We start from the raw sequence: 26,150 nt of genomic DNA, 5'->3' as shown, positions 1-26,150 counted from the left end.
AAACAAAATCATAATGTATTTAAATAGAGTCTAGTGTTGATGGCTTGTTGAACCTAATTATATTTTTAAATAATGATATGGATAGTAAGTGCCTATGACAAAATAGAGGACGTATATTTGTTTTGTTAGTCTCTACATGGGAGGGCATTGGCATTGTGTAAAGTACTTATGCATTGTACAAGTAGTTAAAACGATATTATGTTTAACGATCCGGCCACTTCTACACATTTAGGACATGATGTTTATGTTTTTGTATTGAGTAGCACCACGTACGAAACTAAGCTTATTCTTGGAAGATTTAAATTGATTTGTTAAAATGCTATTCACTCGTTTCACCTCTGCATTGTCTATCTAGAGCTTGATGTACCTTTAAGAAAAATAAAATGTATTTAACATATAATACCTTTGCTTGCAGTAAAAAAAAAATTCAACATGAATATTTTTATTTTGTATTTAGTCAACGATGACTGACTAAATACAAAATAAAAATATTTATGAAAATATCTGACTTTCATTAAATATTTTATATCGGCGATGTTTAATTTCTATTTGTTAGACTAAGTTCTAAGATAATTGGGCGCGGTATCGCGAGATAAGATTGCTAAAGTAATCATTCGTGTAACACTTTCAAGGATCGCACTTAAATGAAAATGATTCATTCTCAGAAACGTTGAATCTAGATATTTTATTTTGGCAAAATTTATAATCTAAGAAGTTTGTTATTCTATTTATATCGAAATGGATACAATGTCGTATACATTCAAGTCTTCAACATTTTCTGTCTATACATTTACCCGCGTGATTATCGATTATATTTTAGACATAGTAGTGTCGATGAGCGAAGGTCTAATTATGTCCGTGGTCTCAAAGTTTTACCAACTTATTATACTTAATAAAACAACATGTGAGCGTAAATGTGGTACAGTCGAGGAAGAGCTTTCGATTTCCGCGCCTAGATAAGTATTGTCTGATAATAATCAAGATATTACCTTGAAAATATAAATTATGATTATTAAGTATAAAATAACCAACTGACTAGTAAAATATTTTATTAATTTTGACAATATCTTTGAGAATTACAATATGACTTATATTACTATTTTCAAATATTGTACTATACAATATTTTCCAATCGTTTCTTTCATGTAAGGCTTCAAGTGAGACGACCAAATGCTCATCATAGTATTTATTTTTATATTGTAGAGACTAGAGTAACTTTTGGGTATAGTTCGCCAGTCTTATGAGAAAGTGAGGTGTGAAGAGCACTGATCAAATTAACACTAATAGTAGAGCGGTGCAATTTTATAATACCTACATTCGTTGTTAAAGTGTTTTGGTGACGATAATTTAAACAAACGTTGATCTGAAAGTAGTGATACCCAACTTAAAGCGCCAATTCTGCCTTATTCACGATAGATGACGATCAATGACGACGTCTGGCTTTGGTCAATCGATAGTAACCTATAATTTATCGATGCATTTGCATACGCGGCCATCACAGGTAATCGTATGTTTCAATTCTAACATAAATCAATTAATTACCACTTAAGCTTTATGTTCACATAGTCGTATGATTTCTTAATGAGCGGATTATGATAATATGACGTTCGCATCATGTATGAGCGTCATCGTTCGCGTCATGCAGAAGAATATTTGACGTGCAAATATGTATTTTTAATATGGCACAAGGTCATACTGTTCAGCACCATTATGATAAGTATACTGCTTTGTCTAATGAAAAAGAAAATTTTACTCCCAAGATTTTTTAGTAGACTCAGTTTTAGCGGCCTGCTTGTAATTTAATATACAAACTCAGATTCAACTCGAAACGTGACTCAGTTACATGGCCTACTATGGCGGGTCTATCTTGTGTACGGTGGTCGCAGTCTGGACGGATACATCATACAACTTTGCTACCAGGGGGGCGAGCTACGGATCAAATAGCACAAATTCGCTCCTTTCCGACACCCTGTGATTGTAAACAATGCACCCATTGTGAATTAAAATAAATCTTACATGTGTAAATTTTTCAAAAAATCTACCAACAAGAAACCATTTAACCGCAAACTCATATTTAATGTGTTCCAACCGTACTTAAATCCTGATGACAGCAGTGGTGGCAGTCAAGTTTTATGTTTTATTAGAACACTGGTATAAACCAACATTGTACTAGTTCTTAAATTGAATATCTCAACTCAGAAAATGTGCGAGATAACTCCTGAGTCGTGACTAGATGGAACGTAGACGTTTTAAGGCCGTGGCGCGCCGTAACGAACGTCTGCTTTGTGCCCAAGTTTCGAAGTAACACTGTTCAACATAATAATACATAAGCCAGCATTAGACAAATGACAGCGCTAATGATCTAAATTTACAAATCGTATACTAGAAATAATATTGCATTTTTGTTACCTATGTCAAAATGCAATTATTGAAAGTGATAGCTCGTTATATATCAAAGTTAACGACATTGCTATATTGATAGTCTCAGTTAATAATGTCCAATTCATGTGTTTCAAAAGTCACTTAAAAAATATTTAATGTCTTATTGACGTGTCTTGTCACCTGGTGATTTTAGTGATATAGTTAAATATTAAAAAACGACTCGAGCTCGTTATAATTAGAATAATTATTTCGCTTTACTATCTTGTTGTTTGTCTATAATTATTTTAAATATGCTAATAGTTTGACATCATGTCCATAATTCAGTATCATATTGTGTAAAAAAAATTATAGATTCGGAGTAGATGCCGGGTAGGGTCTATGATCTAATCCAGCATGGTATGGTATAACAAAATAGGTTCTCGAAATGAACACTCTAAAGTCAGTTGTTTATCTTATTCCATGTTCGCCTACGCATTAAAAAATTTAGGGAGTGATGAACCTAATAAGATGCAGAAATACTTATAAACTCTGTAGGTATTATGTGTATGGTTAGATGTGACTTTTGAAATAATTAAGCTTATTCCATCGTTGAAATATATCAGTACTGGCCCACTCATTAGTCACCGAGTACTACACAATGTACAAATAAATAAGTACACTGTATCATTGTGACATTTCCTTATCATATCATTAGAATCATACGATGTACAAGTAAATAAAATATTAAATCATTTCACGAATATCAAAAACGAACGCGCATTAAGACAATTATCAATAAGTGATTATGATCTTATTCAACGCTTTAGAACTGCACCAGATTTTGATTCAGCTCTCAGAAAGGACTGCTTCGCGAAACACAACTTTACCGAACTTATGATTACACTAGGCTAGCACTGCTATAACTATAATATGTAATACGTGTATTTTGAAACATTCAATTGTCTAGATTAAACGAATGTGAGCCGTATGCTGGACGTCGTACGTGGTATAAACGCGTGCAGTAAATGCTCGGCCGGTCGGTTGGTCGGCAGTCGAGAGTCCCCTTCGGTGCGAGTCGTGGAACGTCGCGTGTCAGACAAGCCTCCACGTCGGCGTCGCGCCACCGGCATCGACCGCCCCGCGCCACCCTGCGTGCCCCTGCCGACACCCAACACTTGTATACCAGATACATTCCTCGGCGGCTCTACGCCTGCTATCGGCTTAGTCACAGCTATAAACTCGTGAAGAGCGCACGTTTTGCTGTTGTCAGCAAGCCGTTTCATGACAGCTCGATATAATACTCATTGCACCAAATACCCGTCAAACGCGAAACGCCTTATTATTTGACGTTTGTCAACGTCCTGTGAATTTTTTGAAGCATTTATTTTTGATGCTTCTTATTTGTTCAACGATGCATAAGACAGTTTTAGTTTAGTGTTGTATATTTTGGAACATTTTATATCGTTGGATACATTTGAACAATTGTCGATGATGTCAACGTTGACGATGACTACGACACTAACGAACGGACATGTGAACGGGAAGCTGGAGAACGGCTTGAACGGATACAGAAAAAACGGATATTTGACTCAGGAATCAATAGAACACAATGTGAGTACCAAATTCATATTCGTTTGATTAAACTGTTTAAAATATGATGACAAGTGTCACCATGCGGTTACCAGGGTTATATCGGCGCCGGGTCTATAAGCTAACAAATCTTTATAAGGTGTTCAGTGACACGGTAGCCTTGTATCCTGGTTCTTGAACGTGGATAAGCGTTCTAATATTCTAAATCATGTTTTTTGGTGAGTTAGAGAACGTATGCCAATAGCGATAACTTCTTAGCAAACAAATTCCGCTTCGTACCTGAGTGAAAGTGCGCCTAGTTGGGTAGTTCACAGTAAGTGTCTGTTGGACCACCGTGGAAAGTTCGTAATAATTACCACCTATTTGTCGCAGACGGTACAAATTCCGTGACCTTAAACAGATGTTAATGAATAACCAAGTACCTCTTGTTTCCACGAAGAATCTAAAATCAATGAGATTTTATAGAGTAAATTGAAATAGAACAGTGAATATCGAAAGTTATTTGAAACTATTTCAATATTCATTGCAAAAAATGAAACTGTCTCGCAAATATTTACGTTTACTGTTGAGGACAATTGTCTTGTGATCGTACGTAACGTACAAATGGTGTTTCAGTGCCAGCTGTAATTGTTTGGGCATGAAATATTAGCACATGAAAGTGTAAATTACTTTTAAAACGATCAAGGTATTACTCATAAATACTATGGTTTTAAAGTTTTTCGGTCAAATTGTTGCGGCATTATAGATATATTTGACAGTAACCATATTATCATTATTATTTCATTTTATTGTGAACACAAAATTTTCGTTTGCGTCCTTCACTTTTCTTCATGAACATAAAATTGCAAACCAACTTAATCACCCTTTAGTCTTTAGGCCAGCTGATAACCATTCATTATTGATAATTTTGTCATATCTGCAGTGTTACATCAACAACATTTTAAACTATGGTTACATGAAAAATCTTGACATCTATTAAAGCTTTATCTCAAAGCCATTTAATAATTATCCAATTCGAAACGGACATTTATACGGGGAAACTAAAGTACTGCTTATCGCATATTTCCTAACTAACCTTCACAACAAATTATCTGCGCAATGTTAACCGTAAGCATTTCTAACGTTCGAGATGCACCTTTTCTTATGAGCATTATTGTAAATAATTATTACGTAGGCGATGCTGCTCGGCCATTGACTAGCCTGCAGGCTGTCGGAACCGTTATGTGAATACCTGCAATTATAGACCGTAACTAATCTCGTGGAGCCATCGTGTCTGCGAGGAATCTGGATAATACCCAACAGGATTTTATTCCACATACATTCTGCACAGATGATTAATAACTTCTCGATGCTTAACCGTCCAGCAATATCAAGTTGCGTCTACCAAGTACATTGAAATAAGGATATATTTATATTTCGCCTTTTCATAACTTTAGGTATAGGAAAATACTCATTTCCTCGTTGTTACACGGAATTATTTTAATGTAATTAACATTGTGTTGAAATTACATTCAATATTTAAAATATCAGTTATCAGCAAAACTTAGCATAACATAGCCGGGCTTCATATTATATTTATAGTGCGAGGAGAATCAAGTTCTGAAAAGGGACGGACGTACACTGTATATACGTAAATGATGTATCCATAAAACAAAAACAACGGACGCGCAATGGGTGTCGAGTTATTTGAAATTCACAACGCGATTTTTTAAATATCATCCGAAGATTACGTCACCATCTGAGGGTACAACAAACCAAGAACAGCTAGTTAAACATGAGGTTTCCAGGGCGTTTGCAGTGTGTAAAGTTCGTTAGCACCGCTCACATGATTCGATTGAACCTGCATTCCCTTATGCCGCATTACTACGGATGCATTTGTGATACCATTTAATTAATTTTGTTGCGAAATTAAATATTATTCATCACATATTCCATATGACTCTGTAAAAAAATATTAAATCAAAGTAGTTTACTAATTTACTAACGTTTAATAAATGTGTCAATAATATCGGTTTTACTACCTTCCTTTCATTAAGATTATAATTTATAAAAAATAATTATTTATTAATTTATTATTATTATTAGGCGCGATAAATTTTATTTCGAAATATAATTATGAGCAATGTCTATTCACATTTTATATTTTAAACTCTGGTCAATGATCGTGACTCGTAAATATTATTTGCTTTTCTATTGGCTAATCTCCAGTAATTATAACTTTATTATATAAGACAAAAGTTGGTTAACACAATCAAACGGCCAGCTGTGGACAACATTTTATGTATTTCTGTCATTCGGCCGTGACTAAAATAAACCGCGCGTTAGTTTGATTGACGGGAAAGTGGCGTTTGACTTTAACCTCTGCATGGATGGCGTGACACTATATACCCAGTCCCACACTTTTTGTATGAAGCCAGCGTATTGTGTATTTGAAGTTATTTTATTCGTTTTCTTATTTTTTTAAATTCAAATCTACGTGGCCTACGGCGCACCCAATTAACGCGCGTAAATCTGGGATGGGCTAAAACATTCGTATTCCTACAGCTGACATTATTCATGACGGTTAATTAATTAGGTGAGTTACTGCTGTCTTGGTAAAAATATTATGGTTTGTTCACTTGGTCATGAACAAGGCAGGTTTTTATAGTAATGCTAGTCCCAGGTTGAGTGATGGCCAGGAACGTTTCACGTGAGCGCTGACGTCAAGCAATACAATACGTATGAGAGCACTAAAACATTTTTATTTATCTGCAGCGATGGAGTCACGTTGGAACAATACCGTACAGTAACTTGCTTTTGTTACATTATTTTGCTATTAAAATGCAAATTGCGGTTTAGTAATATAAAACATTACGTGAACAGATTGACACGAGTTGGGACGTTTTATTTACCCAGTTTGTACCAGATTCAAAAAACGTTACATTATTTTATAATAAACGTTAACTTATGGTTAAGTTCATGATTGGTACAGATATATTGTGTATTGATATTTATTATTATTTTTTTAATTAAACACGTCAAAACCTAATTTTTATTTGCTGCTTTACAAACACAGCAATATAATATAACGGAATACCTACGATCTTGTCAGCATTACAATTGGTCTCCTAACATATTAGCGTTATTATGTTTGAAAATTCAATAAAAATAATTATAGATAAAACATATTTAATATGTATGTATTATTTATAGGTAAGTAGTAATATTACATATTTAAATAAAGCTTAAATATATTAATAGGTGACACCGGTTTTTCTTGATGTTCTCTAAAATTGAAAAAGTGTTATAATTAAACATGAATAAAATTAAGTTTAACACGCGTTGCATGGGTGGCGTCCAAGGATATTCTAATTACCTTCCAAAGGTCTTATTATCGTATTTATAAAATGATTGCACCGTGAATAAACCTGAACTTCGCACTACGTTTAAAGAGAATTGACGTCAAGCAAGCGGGATTCAATTTAACTAACTATAGATTTGATCCGGTTATTTCAAACCATTTTTCGATAATCTGTCGGAGCATTGTTTCATCAAAAATAAAAAAAGATGTGTAAAGCAAGTGGAAATAAATGCAACCAACGAAATAAATAATTAATTTTAATTTCCTAAACAAATCTTGAATAACACAAAATAGATTAGATAATATTTTTTATTGTATAAATAATAAATATTATATTACATTGACTAACACCGATGTACAAATTAGGACAATTTGGGAATTACTATTACATCGTAGTGTTATATTACAAAGACCACAAAAATTTCGAAATTCTAGACAGTTAGATTAACAGAAGTATACACTCCAAAGTGTCCCATATTTCATGAATAAGATCATCGCCTTTTCAGGCGTCGTCCTTGCAGTTATGTCAACTACTATCATCCTTGTTAGATGCAATAAATAAAACTTATTTTATCAGTCTGTGTAGACACTTGACCCGCACAGTACAGGGTTATCTGCATTGTCTTAATCTCGAGCGGGTATTTATAAGTCGTTACGTATCCGGCTGTAATATCTGCCACATGGGAGCATCGAATTTGAAGTCTGTGTACGTCATCCGTAGCAAAAATTGTATCGTATTTATTACCTTGTTGAATATGTTAACGTGTATTTAATTATAGTACTAGGTGGGCTTTTTTGTTACCATTTCCGACGTCATGATCAAAAAACGTTTATTATGTATCAGCATAAATTTTAATTTAACTCTTTTTGCAACATCGTTATTCCAATCTTTTATAATTTGTTGACTTGCACTATAAAATTAATCTCGTTGATATTGATTCAAACGTGGTCCAAAGAGTATACACAAGAGATAATAACATTTAACATTGATTTATCTGACATTATAACATTCGTTTGAACCTACTAAAATGCGAACAGTTAACATTAGTCCACTGCTAGAATGTGTGTTAACGCGAGTTATTATATATCGTGTTTCTGGGACTTTTACTGCACAAACCTTGGTGGTTTGTGGTCTGCTTGGCGACGGTAAAAAACCGGTTCAGGGTTAACTTAGTATAGGTAATGATGCTTAAAATGTTGATATAATTAAACATAGGATTTGCTACCTGGATTTTGCTTTAAAAAATAGGTTACGCCATGTAACGCCTGAGTATTTAGTTCCTTTTAAATTATTTATTCAAAGTTGTTTTTTATCAAACACATTGAAACCTGTATAAGACTGCTGGCTCGTTAACATTAAACAGTTAATGTTTGCTTATCGTAGCAATACATGCAGCAATAAAATTGAAAAGTTTCCTTATTTTCTGATACGAATATATGATTTCCGCCTAGTTACTAACTATATATATTATATTCAAACTAGATTTATTCACATCAAGATTTATAAATTAGTTTTTGCGTCTGTCTTACTTTACATTTAGTGGTATTTTTCATTGACATTTACCTCGAAATTAAATGAAGGTCGGAGGATGAGATCAAAGACCTATTTTATCTCCGCTATCAGTACAAACGCAACTGGAGTCAGTCGCAAGCAAGCTTTTGGATATATCTTAATCATTTGTTATATAAAAATCCTTTGTGTATATCTTTCTGCATACCAACAATCTTAAGTTAAATCTAACTCATGGTCTAAAATATAATAAATGTTTGCTACCAGTGAAAGCAACCGTTCTGGCAGAAATGTCGAATATCCCAAAATACTGGACGTTCGATGTCCTCATTTGATTGCACTTGACCAAGGGGAAACCCATTTTACGCCACCCACTGGCATGTTTATGTGTACATACTTACCTAGTTGTTATTGTAGTGACAATGTGAGTATTTGGTTGTAAATAAATAAATTTCCATTTTTAAGACCTGCTGTCATTTGCAATTCTGTACAGTATTGTACTCAGCAAAGTAGTATAAGTAATATCAGACAGCGATGCCTATGAAAGGTTATTTTGTTTTTATTGTAATAATATATTTATCGGTTAAGTTAAAAAAATTAAACGTGAAAAATAAAATACGGGCCGTTGAACTTGTGATAAGAAGAATAAATTACTTACGGGCTAAAAGCCGATAGCGACATTTAATTTTAATTTGAAAAAGCGTATTATACTGTTACCTCCACTAGCCTCGATAGCGTACCATTTACTGAATGTAATTGTTTACTTCTGTCTGTATGAAGATGGATAGCTCAAGAAAATTGAATCTAGTGTTGCTGTAAGTAAAGCGAAAAATAGGTTAAAAGCATTTTAGAATGCGTTTCAATTCACCGACAACGGAGTCACTATTGGAATTAAATGGAGATAATATCGCATTTCGCCTTTGGACACAATTTTTGAATCTCAGCAAAAAGTAATCGATACTCGTGCTACTTCTAAAACAACAACTTTTGTGTCTAGAAAAGGCATATTGAAATTGCTAACCCATATTTTAACAGGGGTATTGGAGCCTTTAGATCATAAGAGTTATTTTGAATCTATCGGATCTTATTGAATGTTTAATATAATGAAAGTGATTATTAATATTGGTGTACTCATCAAATTATCGGAACTAACCCACGGGAATATTCCGCTTCGATTGATAATGAAGTCATGGCGCTAACCTTTACACAATATGCCTTAGTTGATAATTACTTACAAACTATGAACAAGTGCGTCATTGACCACGTATAATCTTAATTGGACGCACCCATTCGGAAGGAAAACCTAAGATTTGTTCGCCGGTTTTTAAGCCGCATGCGTAATATTTACGTAATACCCGCAGCTTATGAGGATGCTCAATCTCTAGGGAAAATAGTCTTTAGTGTACACTAAGAGCGCCTTATTTTGTTTATAGTATTTGAATACCTGGATGAACTCCAATTTATGCTTCACATGCTTCAGTTTCATTTTGTAACGTTTCAAGTGTTAACTGGCTAGTTCGGCGATATAAAAAATAAAAACCTCTCGAGTTTACTATCTAATGTACTAGAAAATTCTGTGCGATGTTATAGACGTTTAGAACGAATGTTTATTTTTCTTTTGTGAAAATTCTCGTTATCATCCTATTAGTTATCATTTATTATTACTTTACAAGTAATAAGCGCTGAACAATGAACATGTCCCCGCTTGGGAATATCTTCCTTTAACATCCCTTTTATGGCATGATGTAATACCTATTATGTAGTTGATTTTATACAACATTAGACGGTTTAATATAGCCACTAATGTATGCATGTTTCATGTTATTAAGACAATTTTTCAGACGTAGAATGGTGTCACATTTAAGTGACCATTTTAGAATCCAGTAGCATTATCATAGCGTTTTTAGTATTTGTGTAACCTAGTCCTGCGATAGACATTGTGAAACAATCCAGCTCCATTCCATGTACATATTTATGGATACGGCCTGCATTCTTTGTCATGTGGGAGTTGACAGTAGTCATTGTTTTGTCCGTTATTTACATACGCAACCATAGGTTGTGCAATTTTTTTGCTGGTGACATGGGCTTGCACCGCAGCCACTATTTCTTGCGGTTAATTGGTGGGTTAATTAACCATCTTAATGGATTTTATGAAGTTTGATATAATTTCCTCTGGGTTATAAAGGTCAGATTGATTATAGTAATGATGTATTGTCGATTCACGTATTACCTTAAGTATTATTAACTACAAAACACAATGGATAGTAAATACACATAATTGTTATACTGAACACCTTTGATATTACTTTCAAATTGTTTATATTGATTGTAGCCAAACTATCGCAGCACGTTGTTGAGAGATTAAGGAGACATAAATTGCTGAACAGCACAGGAATTTGTTACACCCACACGAATAAAATTTGCATTCATTGCCATTCAGAAATAAAAATCCCACGTTAAATTAAACGTGACACGTGCTTTAAAAAATTAACTTTCTTTATTTGTGAATTTCGACGTCACTAATTTTATGCAGCGGTTTGCGTTAATAGTTCGCACATGACGTCCGTGACATTTATCAGTCAGCGGCTTCCTACAACAATTTCTTTGACGTAATAGTCACGTCGCGTCGGTAAAATATGCAACGTGGAGACACGTACCTCAACTCGGAAACAATTTGTACGAGTGTTTCTATTTATTATATTCTACAATTATTGTTCTTAAGTCAAGTACGTGCAACACTACGGAGGTTTTCACTAACGCTGCACATTTCTTTTTACTGTACCATAATCAGTTACCCCTGTTTATCCTGGCTTTAATATAATAATGAGGTGGCAAATTGAAATTATCTTCTGTTCACATTTATTAATATATTAACTGGCACAATGTAATAGGTCAATGTCAGATCCCTAGATGCCAATTTATGTCAGTAGCACATAAATATATAATAATTAATTTTTAATGTGTAATATTAATATATATTAAGTATGTTCATGTTATTGAGATATACAGCGGATGTCCGTCTATGTATGCATGACATTGCTACGCTCTGTAGCACCTCTGATCACTTTAGTCATTAGCTGAAGGTGTCAATACCGCAGCTATCACAACGCTCCCTATCTATCCTCATTGATAATCTAGTTTGAATTAAGATGTAGCACGCGAACTGAATATCGTTTACCACCTATCAATAACTTCTAGTACATTTTACTTAATTTTTTAACCAAGAATATTATTGTACACCAATTTTTAATTGCTATGGCACTTTAGCCTGACTTGACATCTATATTGAGATTGAAATATATTGAGAAGGAAATCTAGGCAGCTCGTGAATAGTGAGTACCGAATGTTTACAATATAAGCACGTTCTATTTAAATATTAGCATAATCTATATACAACATAAATTTATTTAGGTTGTTACAAAAACTGTGGGTTTCTGTAAACTCAGGATGTAGGCGTGGTGATTATAATTGATGATTTATGTAAGTTATTCGTTGTTTGTTTGACGCGTTTTGTGTTTTATACGCATTTAGGTTTTATAATGATTTTGATAAGGACAATTAAAAAAAGGGAAAATTATATTCCCTTTGCTTAATTTGCTATTTGACCAAGTTATGGCAGAGTAGTGCCATAAATAGTTTAAAGAGAATATAGTTTGATGACAGTTTGCTCTTTGATTTGTGACCAATTATAATAATGAATTATAAATTATATTAATGTAATATTGTGATAGTTTCAGACTATGCGATAGGTCGGATCTCTAGCGCAGAGTGTTGATAATGCGATATTAATGTATAAGTCATGATTAAGGTCCGATTCCAAACACGACCGCAACGGTAAAATACAGTAGTCCTGTAACCTCCAACCGCAGAAATGCCGCACCGTTGCGTTGGAGTGACTTGGACAAACTGTCGGCCGAAACTTACTAAATTTGTTTGTCGTTGTTACCACGTTCGGAAAAGTCATAATAATATACCAAATATTTTGTTTCTATATTTATTTTTTCAAACGGTTGTTAGACTGCAAGGGCACAATTTAGTTCTTCAAATCTCGATTAAATTCTTAAGATATTCTAGAAAGTTATTCTTCTTTTTTTTCTATTCGTAAAATTACGAACTGCCATAATTTGTCGAACATAACTCTCACACTACCTATTTTATTCTAGGGAGTGTTGTGTGAGTGAGTGTTCATTCTCTTGTGTGTGACCGCATGGATGTACACATTGTGAAATGTGTTGCAGCTGTGTTTGGAATCGTTCTTTTAAGCGGCAGCTTGTCGTCGAGTCGCGTCGCTGTGGGGCTGGCGAGTGACGTCGCATCACGCCACCTCATTATCATCACTCGCGCCGGTTCGTTACCAGTTGTTTGAACCTTGACACTACACACCAGTGACAGGCACCACACTCTGTCCGTTGACATTCATAATAATAATATGTAAATTGTACATAAATTTGATAGCAAGAAGTTTCGATTCAGTCACTCTCAAACATAGGAGAGCCGAATTTGTCATCGGTTTTTTTACCAACTCATTAGCACGGTTAAAAATGTGTCGATTTCGGAATGCACGCCGGGGAATCGCAGAACGTGCGACTTCTATCGCTACAACGTGATTTACGGGCTAACTGGGTAATGAAAATCTACATCCTTTATAACTGGGGGAGATACGAAAGTAATTACTTTTCGGAAAGGAATGGAATGAACTAGAATGGGGCAACTAAACCGCGATCCGACCGGCACAATTAATTTCCAAACAAAGAATAATTGTTTGGTTTCGCAATTTTTCCTCTAAACTGGAAAATATGGCGATCGGATGTTGCCCAGATTCCCTCAAACTAGGACAAGTCCGCTGAAACCCTAACAGACGAAGCTATAGTGCTAGGGTTGGCATAATGCCAAACGCCTCCAAGCTCTTAGGCGTGACGGTTTTAAAGCTTCTTTATAGTTTCGGAAAATAACTACAATGTTGATTTATTTAATGAATCGTTCATAAGAAAGACCTCTTTAATTATAAACAGAGTTTTCCAATTTGTAATCATTCCACATTTGCAATAATTATAATTAATGTCTAATGTAATTAATTTTATAACATTTAAAACTAGCATTATTAGCATGTATTCGCTATGATATGACACAACGTACCTAATCGGCCGATATAATACTAATAGGAAGAACTCCCCATATATAATATTAAGGTAAAGAGATATAGATTATAGGACAGCTATGCATTGACAGCCCATTGCTGTATTGGTATTCAACGTAGTTCTGGCTCCTGAGGCGCACTCGACACATGTACTTAACTGAATTGTGTCACACTTGAGTGACAATTCCATAAGGGACGATGACGCGCCCTCAGCTCATTTGCGGTGTTCCTGCTTGCTCATTACAATTCACACATGTATATTTATATTATTGTACATATTTATCTAATAATCAGTAATAGGTACACCATAATTTTACGACGTCTAGGGGAAGAGAAAATAAATGTACAAAAGTGTGGCGGTACAGTTAGTGCATATACCGCCATCTTGTCAACATATATATCTTGAATATGTGGCGGTTCATCGCCACTAAAGTATTAATTTATTTTATTAATTATTCCTATTGTTTTATAATATTTTACATGTTTCGTTAAAGTGATTATTTAAATGGTAGGTATCATAGGTTCGTCTTTAGTTTTTTCCTTCCCTGAATATTTATTTTTACTTATTTTGGTAAATTTACTCTTTGTCATTAATTATTAATTTCTGCAATTGTAGTCAAATATAGTTTGTTTAAAAAGCAGTGGAATTTTTTAAATCCAATTATGTCCCTACGTTGGCTACTTATCTATTAACTAATCGGATGAGGTTGTTTTTTATAAGCCGTTAATGTGTCTTACTTTACTAACCTATTTTGGCCGGTTCTGCTTCAATGACATACCTTCAACATTTAAAGTTGTTGCTTGGTGAAAACTACACTTTAAATTTAAAAGTTGACAATTAAGTTTGTCATAGTTTCAGCATCTTTTATTACTTTAGTAACATTGTATCAATTTTACCAATCAATAAAGATTAATTATTGCATCAACAAAATGATATGAAGTAACGAAGTACGAAAATGTGAAGTTTATCGGTGTATACGGACTGCGATGTAAACGTCACAATAATAATATAAAATACTACAACCAACTTAATGTGTCTGTTATATATTATTTACGAATATAGGCCTTTAAAGTTTTCACGACAAAAACATTTAATACACAATGTTATTTTTAAAAGTGACGTCGGCCCCGGGTTTTTCCGTAGCAAAAGTGATTTCATGTCTTAATGATTCATTTGGACTTCCTCATTAAATTACCTACATTACGATAAATAATGTCATGTTGATTAAATGTACATAATATATATAATTGTGGACTTATAGAAATTACTATGGGAGGTATTTACTTAACTACCCAGAAAGCCAAGAGTTTGTGCGTTGCAAACCGATTATCATCCATGAACCTGTCTACCGCCGCACCCATCGAAACACTTTCTCAATTAACATAATAATATTCACGCCAACATGTTTGCATTCCTACTGTGTATACATTGTTCATTAATTCGGTATTAAGTGCCATTATAAAATTGAGTCTACCATTTAATATTATATTATGATGCGTGCTAAAAGATGATTCAGTGAAACAGCGACTCAGCCGTCAGTAATAAACAAAAGTTAAAACATCGAATAATAACATAATAAATATAGTAATTAATTTATAAGTTATAAATATATTTATGATACATACATATTTGTGTTGTTTGTTATTTGTATCGATTTTCCAGGATTATAATTCAAAACCACTTAAGCGGCGTAACGATGCCATTTTAACTTTTTACAATATGATTATCCGTAAATGTCACCTTCAGGGCTTCGGCATGGTCGTGTGCATCTAACGTAAACTTTGTTTATGCAGGTTTCACATATCGACCTATCAGACGTACAGAACAGTACAATAAACCATATTATATAATTGTACTGTGATTAGGTAGTAGGTAAGGGTAAGCATTCCAATTATACACAATGTGAGCGAATTCAATACACTAAAAATACCCAACTGTTAGGTTTGACACGTTTTCACATCTAAACCGCTAAACCAATTTTGATTGATTTGTGTGTAGAATTTGATTGTACTTACCTTTAAAATATAATAATGATGCATGTTAATTTCCAGTCACTGCGGCTAGCGGCGCCGTTCAGCACAGACCCGGCGGCGATGGCCGAGCGGGACCGGTGTCACTACGGGCGGATACCGCGCGCGGTCGCGCTGGCGGGCACGGCGTCGCGCAGGGTGCGCGTCTACTCCGACGGCATCTACGACATGTTCCACCAGGGGCACGCGCGGCAGCTGCAGCAGGCCAAGACAGTGTTCCCAAACGTTTATCTTATTGTAGGAGGTTAGTTTACTTGCTATACGTTGGTTTACTTTTCATTCGAAACCCGATTAAATACCGTAATTTAAACCCAATTTATACCTTGTAGCGTGCCACCAGGACTGGGTGTGTAATATAGGCTCGGTAGGTGACTTTGAATTGTTATTGATTGAACAAAAACCAATATGCAGCATATTCAACACACATTTCCATTTTTATTCGTGCGTCACAAAGTAATGGTTAATAATTAAAAACTCTGAAGTAATGTGAAGTATTCATCGACTAATTCGAGTTTACGTACAGTAATAATTCCCGCTGGTTTACTTTTAATAAATAAATTAAACTCAAAACTATTAAAGGATAAATCTGGAATTAATTTTATTACATACCATAGTTCCATAATTATGAAATAATTGTTTTTTAAAGAGATGAAGAATTTGAATTCTTAAATACCATAAGTATTTTCTTCATAAAAACAGGTATTTTCCAAGTAATTTGTGTATGTTACCTATGAAATATCAGTTACCGCGATGTAATGATATCAATTAAATGCTAATTGCAGACGTGATGCGGTGAACATTACGTACAATTACTGTTCACCTCCCGCGGGGCGGTTCATGCGCAGGGTTGCCAACTGCCCTCGATTTGTGGTTATGTTTCGTTTTTATGCATTTAGCTGTCCCCATTCCGAACCCTGGCCCAGGGCCAGCTCAGGGCTTTGTCTCGCTATTAAATCGATATTGAACTAGTGTCTAGTGATACTGGTGTCGTGATCGAGTTACTTAACGGCATTTGCGTTACTATCATTTTAAAATACATTTAATTTGCAAATATCAGAATAAAAGTATTCTGTATGTTATTTAAGTAAAGACATAGTGTGGTAAAACAATAAAGATATTAATCACTCATGGGTGTCTACGTGAACTTGAGTTGTAAGTTTTAATCCATCATAATTGAGCCATTGCCGGCTTTAACAACTGTATTTATCCGCAATGTACATTGTGCACGACTCGTACATTGAATGAGTGCACAGTAATCGGTGCTCATTACCACGCTTTTATCGGCCCAGATAACAACGTTACTATTCATTGGCGCAGATTTGTCGTACGATCGGAACACGTGTCTAGTGTTTTGTTTTGTTGCAAAATCATCATTTAATTATAATAAAGCTTTATGCACATGCACTTGTTTAGTGATACGGACTATCGACGTAATGGCACCACTGATCCGATTTTAAACAAATTGATTGTATTGTAGATAAGCATAAACAAATATAAATGCATTGTAGGAAATACTAAAGTACGAGATCAATAGTATCAATGATACGTCTGGAGAAATTTTCATTTTTATAGCGTTTCAATTGCTTGTACGATCTCGTAGTTTTTGTAATGATTTAAAAGATAAGGAGCCAATAACTATTTCCCTTATCACTTGTTACCGTCTGCGCATGTGTGGTATAGCCCTTATATTGTAAAAGTAAATTACTTTTATCAGTCAGCATTCCTATTGATTTGTAGACAATCGTGAATTGTGGGATTGTTTTATTTAACCTTGAATATTCTGATTGGTCTCCAATTTACCTAAATAATTAACGTAAAGATAACAGGTAAACCTTGAATCGATAGCGTATTGATATCTTGCCGTTCTACTATGACTAAACGATCAAATTCGGTTGCTTAGTTGAATTCATTGGTAAAACAGACATTATTTTGCGTAGGAAGATAAAATTACATTAATTACGGAATGTCATTCGTTTGTAATTAGACAGATAGCGTCTGTATTACACGTGGACATGAGTCATTGTAATGAATTTTATATTGAATGTCGCTCCTTTATTGCCTGAATTTTTAAATGAAAAAGTTAAAAGTTATGACGTCACACGGTAGTATATCAACTATGTCGCTGCGTCCGTTTGTCACGGAATTGAGAACGTGCACAGGGAGCTAATAAATAAAACCGACTTCAACAACTAAACACAAAAAATAATTGATCTATGTATACGGTTTAATGAGAAATTATTAAGACACAAGTAATGTAATCTTCTTTCCAATTAATGTTTATACTATGCAAATTAAGTACATGTTTATTGGAGTCGAAGCTGAATTTGAATTGAACATTGTTTTTGTATAATTGTTTTTTACTTGGTTTAGCTGGTAGTTTGTTCAAAGTTCACGGTCAAACAACAATATTTTTGATATGGTAAAATGTTAAGACTACACTGAACCTAATACGAAGAAAATCAATAAGAATCTTTGATTTTGAGGAGTTCTCCATAACATCTTCAAAGTTCAACGTCGAACAACGTTATTTCTAATATGATAGTGTGTTAAATGTACACTGAATCTAATAAAAAAAATCATCAAATTTCTATTTGATTTTAAGGAGTTCCCCTCTGCATCTTTGAATAACATAATCCTACACCAGTGAAATTAAATTGGGACTATTCCGAAGCTATATGAAGTCCAACTCAAAAATAAACATTTAAATCGGGCTACGGAGTAGAAAATTATCACAGAACAAGCATATTTTTTGTCACGACGAATAAATAAACCCTCTCTTCTCTTTATAGTCGTTTAAAAATAACTTTAGATTTGGAAATCGAATTAGTCCATTGAAATGTTACATTTTTTAGGCCTTACCTTGCGTTTTTAGAGGACGCAATTTTATTTTTTTGAAGTGTAGGGGGGGTCAGTCTAAAGCTAAAACCAAATTTGTGGGGTCGCCACCCTTGTCCCACGGCCGCCATCTTGAAAATAGGGGTTGAAGTGGTGGTTACGATGTCTCTGTTTAACTATTTATCTGACCAAAACAGTGTATAAACATTTTTTGTTGCAAATTAAATTCTCTACAACTTTGGTCTAGTAACTTTTATCGTAGAACTATAAATAAAAAAGTTATAAGCGAAAATGTTAAGAAATTCAATGTTAAGCAATGTCCATTGCAACGTCATCAGAACGTGTGTTTATAAGGTTCATAATACTTTTTTTATACTCTCATTAATACTCAAATACCCAATGGACCATTAGGAAACAAAAGAACATCTGCCTGCTATTATTATTATTATTTCTAACCTCTCTTATTGTAAGAATAGCTGATAATATTGTGTTGAAGTTGTCGTTCAACTTATATCTTTTAGTTGTGCTACATAGTACGTGCGGATGTATTTTATTCTGTTTTTAATTGTGAAGACCATTTCGAATGACTTTAGACACGATTTTAACTTTAGTGAAACTCCTTTTTTTTATTAGCTTTTTGACTTTTAAAAGACTTTTAAAAGTCAAAATGCTAATAAAAAACTTACTTACGACAACTTCAACACAATATTATCAGCTATTCTTACAATAAGAGAGGTTAGAAAAATAATAATAATAGCAGGCAGATGTTCTTTTGTTCCCTAATGGTCCCTTGGGTATTTGGGCATTAATGAGAGTACAAAAAGTATTATGAACCTTATAAACACACGTTCTGATGACGTTGCAATGGACATTGCTTAACATTGAATTTCTTAACATTTTCGCTTATAACTTTTTATTTATAGTTCTACGACAAAAGTTACTAGACCAAAGTTGTAGAGAATTTAATTTGCAACAAAAATATTTATACATTTTTTGTCAGATAAATAGTTTAAGAGATACATTGTAAAACCATTTCAACCCCTATTTTCAAGATGGCGGCCGTGGGACAAGGGTGGCGACCCCACAAACTTGGTTTTAGCTTTAGACTGACCCCCCCTACACTTCAAAAAATAAAATTGCGTCCTCTAAAAAACGCAACCCCAAATGTAACTTTTCAATGGACTAAATTGCGATTCCTCATTATGAAGTTGAATGATTATTCGCGCGCATATTCTATCACGGGTAAAATGTATTTTCGCTCCTAAATAACTCAATTATCGCCGAAATTAAATTCTGTTATAAATTGAACTACCTCAGGGAATGCACGGGGTACCGCGCGACTGATTGTCCGTGTCTACACACAAGTAACCCCAAAAAACAAACCGTCTGACCGGCGCTAAAATCAACAAGTCAAAACTTTCCTCCGTGTAGGATTAATAAAAAAAACGTTTAACAGATATTTAACTTAGTTACACATCTAATTAAGGCAATTTCCAGAATGTTTATAGCGTGCACACGATTTTATAATCGTTGGTTATACCATTGTTAAAAGTCCGTATTTGTTTTCTTGTTGCAGTATGCAATGACATATTGACGCACAGCCGGAAAGGTCGCACAGTTATGACGGAAGACGAGAGGTACGAAGCCGTCCGACATTGCAGATACGTTGACGAGGTAAACTCATTGTACACTTTACCCTAATATAGTTTACTGAATTGATCTTTCAAACTGGAATAGCCGATACTCATTTCTCAATGAAATCGACAAAATCCCCACGAATGACATGTAAGTAGGGAGGCTTCACTGCGGGCATAGGATCTAGGTGTATCTTATGGCGTGACAAATTAAAACACACGTCTTATCTGCAAATGAATACAAAACTGGTGCTTACGAAACGCCCTTAAAATGTTCCTAACCAAACATCTTGGTTAGATATAGTGAATATTCATGTGACTAATGGTCGGTTTAGCGAACCAATTTAATACAGAGTTTTTTATGTATTTACGCTTCGCAATGCCATTTAAGACTTACTACTTGGCGAAACGATTGCCCATTACCACTCTAATCAATCAGGTAATGCCTGCAACAGTTAAAATAGATGTCTGTTTCCTTCGACCTTGATTAAAAGGGCTTCGCACCCACTGGTCCCCTGAAATTCGTACCCTGTGCCCACTCGTCCCCTGTAATATTTTTTAGTGCCTACTGGTCCCCTCCTATAGAGTATTTTGTTTTTTTGAGCTCTATGACGGCGGTACAATCGCGTGCTAAAGGCATAAATAAAATGCATTAAATTTGTACAGAGTCATTTTGTAACCTTATTGGTAAAATGTTTATACTGACAACACTGAGTGTTTAGGTGAGAAAGAGTACGACTATTGTAATGAAAAGTGTTATCATCATGTCGCTTTCGCACGCTATTCCGACTCGGCCAAAGACTCAGACGCATTGCCATAGTGTACCTATCTAACAAAGAAATGGTACAGAAAGCATAATATGACGTACGTCTACTCTCGGTCTACGTAGTCTTTTAGACATTATGACAAACCGAAATATTAATGTTGCAATTAAAATAAATATTGGAATATAATGTAGATTCTAAAAAAGATTCCAATAGATTTAAATCTTGTAACTTTAGTAATTATGTAGGTAACTTTTTGGTAAGAAAACTAATTTAAAACCAAAATAACGTTTATAATTGACTAAATAATCAATACTTTTCTTTAAAGGCAACAACACATGCAAAATACTTGATTCCTTTTCATACACTTGTATGACGGTATTTATTTATTGGATGTCGTTTTATTATCACGTATTGTTTGAGGGGTAGGGACTGTTTTTGTAGTAATTTGCGTATCTTATTTTGAATTCCACGACTCAATAAACTGCTGCAACCATGTCGGTGAACGTATTGAAAGTTCATTTGTGAGCTGACCTTCTTAACCCTATAGGTTCGCTAATAATATGATCAGCTGTGACGTAGTTCATTCATTTAAGTTAAGCGCGCTAAGAGACAGCGTGATCAAAAAACCATAAATCTAAAATTGGGATTTTTGGCGAAGAGCGGTGTTAGTAGAGGTCACCACGAACCGGTGGTTTCATTTAGTAACACGATGTCAAAATTACCCTGTATAAGTATCACATTTATTACAAATCACAGATAATGACAGTATGGAAATCAATATTATTATTAAATTCTATTACTTCCCTTTCAAAATTACAATATCTTAAGAGGGCCATTCTACTTTTTAGTGCCTAAAAGATTGCGTCCTGTAAACTACACTTTCATAAACACAAAACATCTTTATGGGAAAACTACGTTATCCTGCTATTTTATACTAAGACACTATGTTTTTAATGTAATCGTAATAATTATTCTCATATAGCGGGGTGGGGCGCTGTTACACAAAGCTACCTGCGTCCTTGAGTAGTTGCGAGGTGTTTAGAGAACGAAGATCATTGTATATTAAGTGAAAATGCGGGACGATTATGTATTCAACGTTAATTTTTTTAGATTAATTGAAAATCATCCAGTTCTCTATAATTATAACAGACTAGAGTATTACAATAACCCTCTGTATATTAGCGAGATACACCAGTGGTAACACATCTTCATCTTGCAAAAAGACATGTTATCGTGTCAAATCAGACAGCTTAAAACCTTCATCTCTCGCGGCGCCCAGCGTCACGTCCGTGCCTCGTATTTTCTATATGTTTTAAACAATTACGACGGCGCCCCATACGTGCCATGTCTGCGCCCTACGTCTTATCTGTGTGGCCTGCACCTAACATTCGCGTAATATAATAATAATAATATCAGCCCTGTATTATATACCAGCCCACTGCTGAGCACGGGCCCCTCTACTACTGAGAGGGATTAGGCCTCAGTCCACCACGCTGGCCTAGTGCGGATTGGTAGACTTCACACACCTTCGAAATTCCTATAGAGAACTTCTCAGAAGTGCAGGTTTCCTCACGATGTTTTCCTTTACCGTTAAAGCGAACGATAAATTCACAAAGAATACACATATGATTTTTTTAGAAAAGTCAGAGGTGTGTGCCTTGGGATTTAAACCTGCGGACATTCATCTTTGCAGTCCGTTCCACACCCAACTAGGAAATCGCTGCGTAAACATAAAAAATCATTAAATAAAACGATCACTTAGGATTACAGGCGACGGTGACCACTCACAGACGGTTATGCCTTCTACACAATCGTGCATGCCTGTACTCGCTTATCATGTTTCTTCGTGTGATTTTGATAACGACGATGGGGGACGAATGGGTACCTTATAAATAAATTAATATTAACTGGTCTCCTATCAGGGGACCAATGGGCACTTGAATAGGTGACGAATCTACAACTTTTATTCTAGGGTACGAGTTTTAGGGGACGAGTGGGTCCGCACCCATTAAAAGTACTCAAACAAAAATGACGATCGGCGTACGAGTAAAAACCGCGGAAAACTGATATAATTGTTAATTATTACATGAAGTACTTAAATTAATGTTTAAAAAACCAAATTATATCAAACATTAGGATTATTAATGTCTTATTAGATAACGCAAGTACGTCATTATGCCTGCCGGAAATGATTTCATCGAAATGGATTTTTTATAATGAAACCAAGAAACGGTGTTTACCTTTAATAGTTTTTTTTTTTACAATCAATTGCAATTTTTTCCTCTTATTTATAACATACGTTATGTTGCAACATCAACACGCACAGTCTTATCACTCGTGGTTAGTGGAATTATTGCTACAATTTGTTATCTAAAACAAATAATGTTAATAAAAGAGATGTTTAACTTATGTGAATGTTTACGAAAATAATATTGTAGAAGATATATTATGTTCGGATTTCGGAAATGGATTCGAAAGAACAATTTAATAATATAGGGATTCCCAAAATATTTCGGTTCACGGCGCATCATCAGTAAAAAGACACAGAGTTTGTTCACATTGCGGTTCCTGTACCTTTTTCTCAAAGATAATTTTTTTTTGTTAATATAAATCATGGTCGAAAACAAAACGTTCATTCGCAGTGCATTTGTCCAATCGTTAGTAAGGTTAAATATTAGTTCCAAGTAGAAACACACAAAACTTATGCCAACTACGAAGTATGGCCACGGGAAATGCAACCCCATATCAAACTTACGCAGCTGTCCGAAGCTAATTATCATTCAGAAAACGTTTTCATGCGGCACGCCAAATGATCGATATTCATTGTAAATTGATAACTATTCTTTATAATATAAAGTCAGTAACGCGACATTGACAGTACATAGTTGAAGTGCGTTTTATTAATTCAATCAGTATTTTTTTTATTATTTAATAAAAAACAATACAGAGCACAATTATTATTAACAATACTTAACCACTATATTATATTAAGACCAGATTGCCTTCCTTAAACCTATGCCCTATGAAATTAAACTGCGGTAACGACTCGCAATGTTTATAAGTTCAGAAACAATTAACAAAGTTTTCTTTTAATGATTGCATTTAGTGTGATAAGTGTGGAGGAATTGTGCTGGAACCATTGATGGATGGATGTACTCACCAATATGTTATAGATATAACCTATGTATCTAAACTGAGGTCATACTGAATTTTTGGCTTATTGATATTCATAATCATGAGCAATCTCGGAAAGGTAGATTCGCCATCAAACCATTTTACATTTGGCCCTTGAACGAATGTGTTGACACGTGATGAAAAACAAGGTAACACAGATAAAATACCATCCTGATGTATCTTCAAAAAGCTGACAGTATTCATACTAATTATGAGGCAAAATAAATTAACTAGTGCTTCGCCCAAGTGTCTTTTTTTAAATAATAATATCACTGTTCTATTTTCCAAAATTAAAAATAATTATTGTATCCAAGAGTCGTCATTTATTTAATTTTATCATAAACATTTTCATATTTACTACGGGTATTTCATCATCAATGGAATTAAAGATATTGTTATTTTTGTTCTAGGTGGTGAGAGACGCGCCATGGGAGTATGACGAGGAGTTTCTAGAAAAGCACAAGATAGACTTCATAGCGCACGACGACATCCCCTACACGACGGAGGACTGCGAGGACATATACGCCATGATTAAGGCGAAGGACATGTTCGTCGCCACGGAGAGGACAGAAGGTACGGCTATGTATAGAATGACATTACATTAATTGTATCAGACAACATTATCCAAAAAATATACATTGATTTAAAAAGAAAATATAATCCAATTAAATTGTTACATTGTATTCTATAGTTCTTAAAAGTTAAGTGTAATCGCTCAGTAATTGTTTCTGTGATGTCTTTAAAACTGTTTAACCAAAAAAAAAACAAAAAAAAAATATTTGTATACCTCGGCAGACATTGACTGTTTGACATTAAAAATAGGGTATTTTATCAACCATGACGTTATAGCACATAAGTTTCATTTCCAAATCAGCATAATGTAAATCGACATTTAACTTGAAATATATATTATGCAAATAATCACCTGATGTCACATTTACATACAATTTCATCATGCTTAAAAACTTAATATAATTCTCATATAAATTAGATACATTTAAAACAACGTTAATCGTTTAGATTAGATATAAAATAACGCTATATTTAACAATAATTCTATATACTTAGTCATCATATTATTATTCCTGTCATTTAAAATATAAATTGAAAATAAATACAATGTTAATTGCTTCACATATAAAATGTAATTATTATTTGTACATGAAAATATCGATTTCGTTGTTGCTTAAACCTGATTTATCTTTTGCCTTATCGTTTCATCCTGCGCCCTGTTAATGTGGCCATTTATCCCACGCAGTGTTACTTCCTTTACAATGAATAATATCGGACGTTGTAGGCGACCGCACATAGATTAGTTCCAACTCATAGGTACCTATTGTAAATTATATTGTCCTAAATAGGCTTAATGACAAAATCAGCTTGCTTAACATTGTAATTAGAATGTTTCCATATACGAGATGAATTATAATATTGTAATCGTTATTTGTTTAAGTTTGTTAGGAATTTCCTATGTTACACCGGTTTTTATGATTCATAGCGCCAATGCGTGTAAGTTATAGATAGCTATTTTAAATTTATTATATATTTTTTTGCAGGTGTATCAACGTCAGACATTGTTGCGCGGATAGTGCGCGATTACGACATATACGTGAGGCGAAACCTCGCGCGCGGATACTCCGCCAAGGAGCTCAACGTGTCCTTCCTCAACGAGAAGAAATTCCGCTTACAGAATAAAATGGATGAGCTTAAAGACAAAGGCAAGAAGGTGAGATTAATCACAATAATATAGTCGATTCAGACAATTGGATAG

At 34.3% G+C, this 26,150-nt stretch overlaps 1 protein-coding gene across 3 annotated transcripts in view; it reads left to right on the top strand.

Annotated features, from left to right (window-relative positions):
* The window catches only part of LOC115446977 (choline-phosphate cytidylyltransferase B), a 36,067-nt gene that overhangs the window by 7,649 nt on the left and 2,268 nt on the right, over nt 1-26,150 (top strand). For 2 of the 3 annotated variants that reach the window (XM_037444388.1, XM_037444386.1), the window contains exons 2-5: nt 15,991-16,213; nt 20,381-20,478; nt 24,790-24,952; nt 25,936-26,105. In XM_037444388.1, the coding sequence (XP_037300285.1) occupies nt 15,991-16,213; nt 20,381-20,478; nt 24,790-24,952; nt 25,936-26,105 (654 nt within the window). Of the gene's footprint in view, nt 1-3,546; nt 3,973-15,990; nt 16,214-20,380; nt 20,479-24,789; nt 24,953-25,935; nt 26,106-26,150 lie in introns of those variants that run through there. The other variant, XM_037444387.1, reaches the window with a different exon arrangement.

Source organism: Manduca sexta, chromosome 28 (assembly GCF_014839805.1).
Source record: "Manduca sexta isolate Smith_Timp_Sample1 chromosome 28, JHU_Msex_v1.0, whole genome shotgun sequence".
NCBI lineage: Eukaryota > Metazoa > Arthropoda > Insecta > Lepidoptera > Sphingidae > Manduca > Manduca sexta.
The sequence above is the reverse complement of the archived record's forward strand: the minus strand, read 5'-3'. Positions and strand labels throughout refer to the sequence as shown.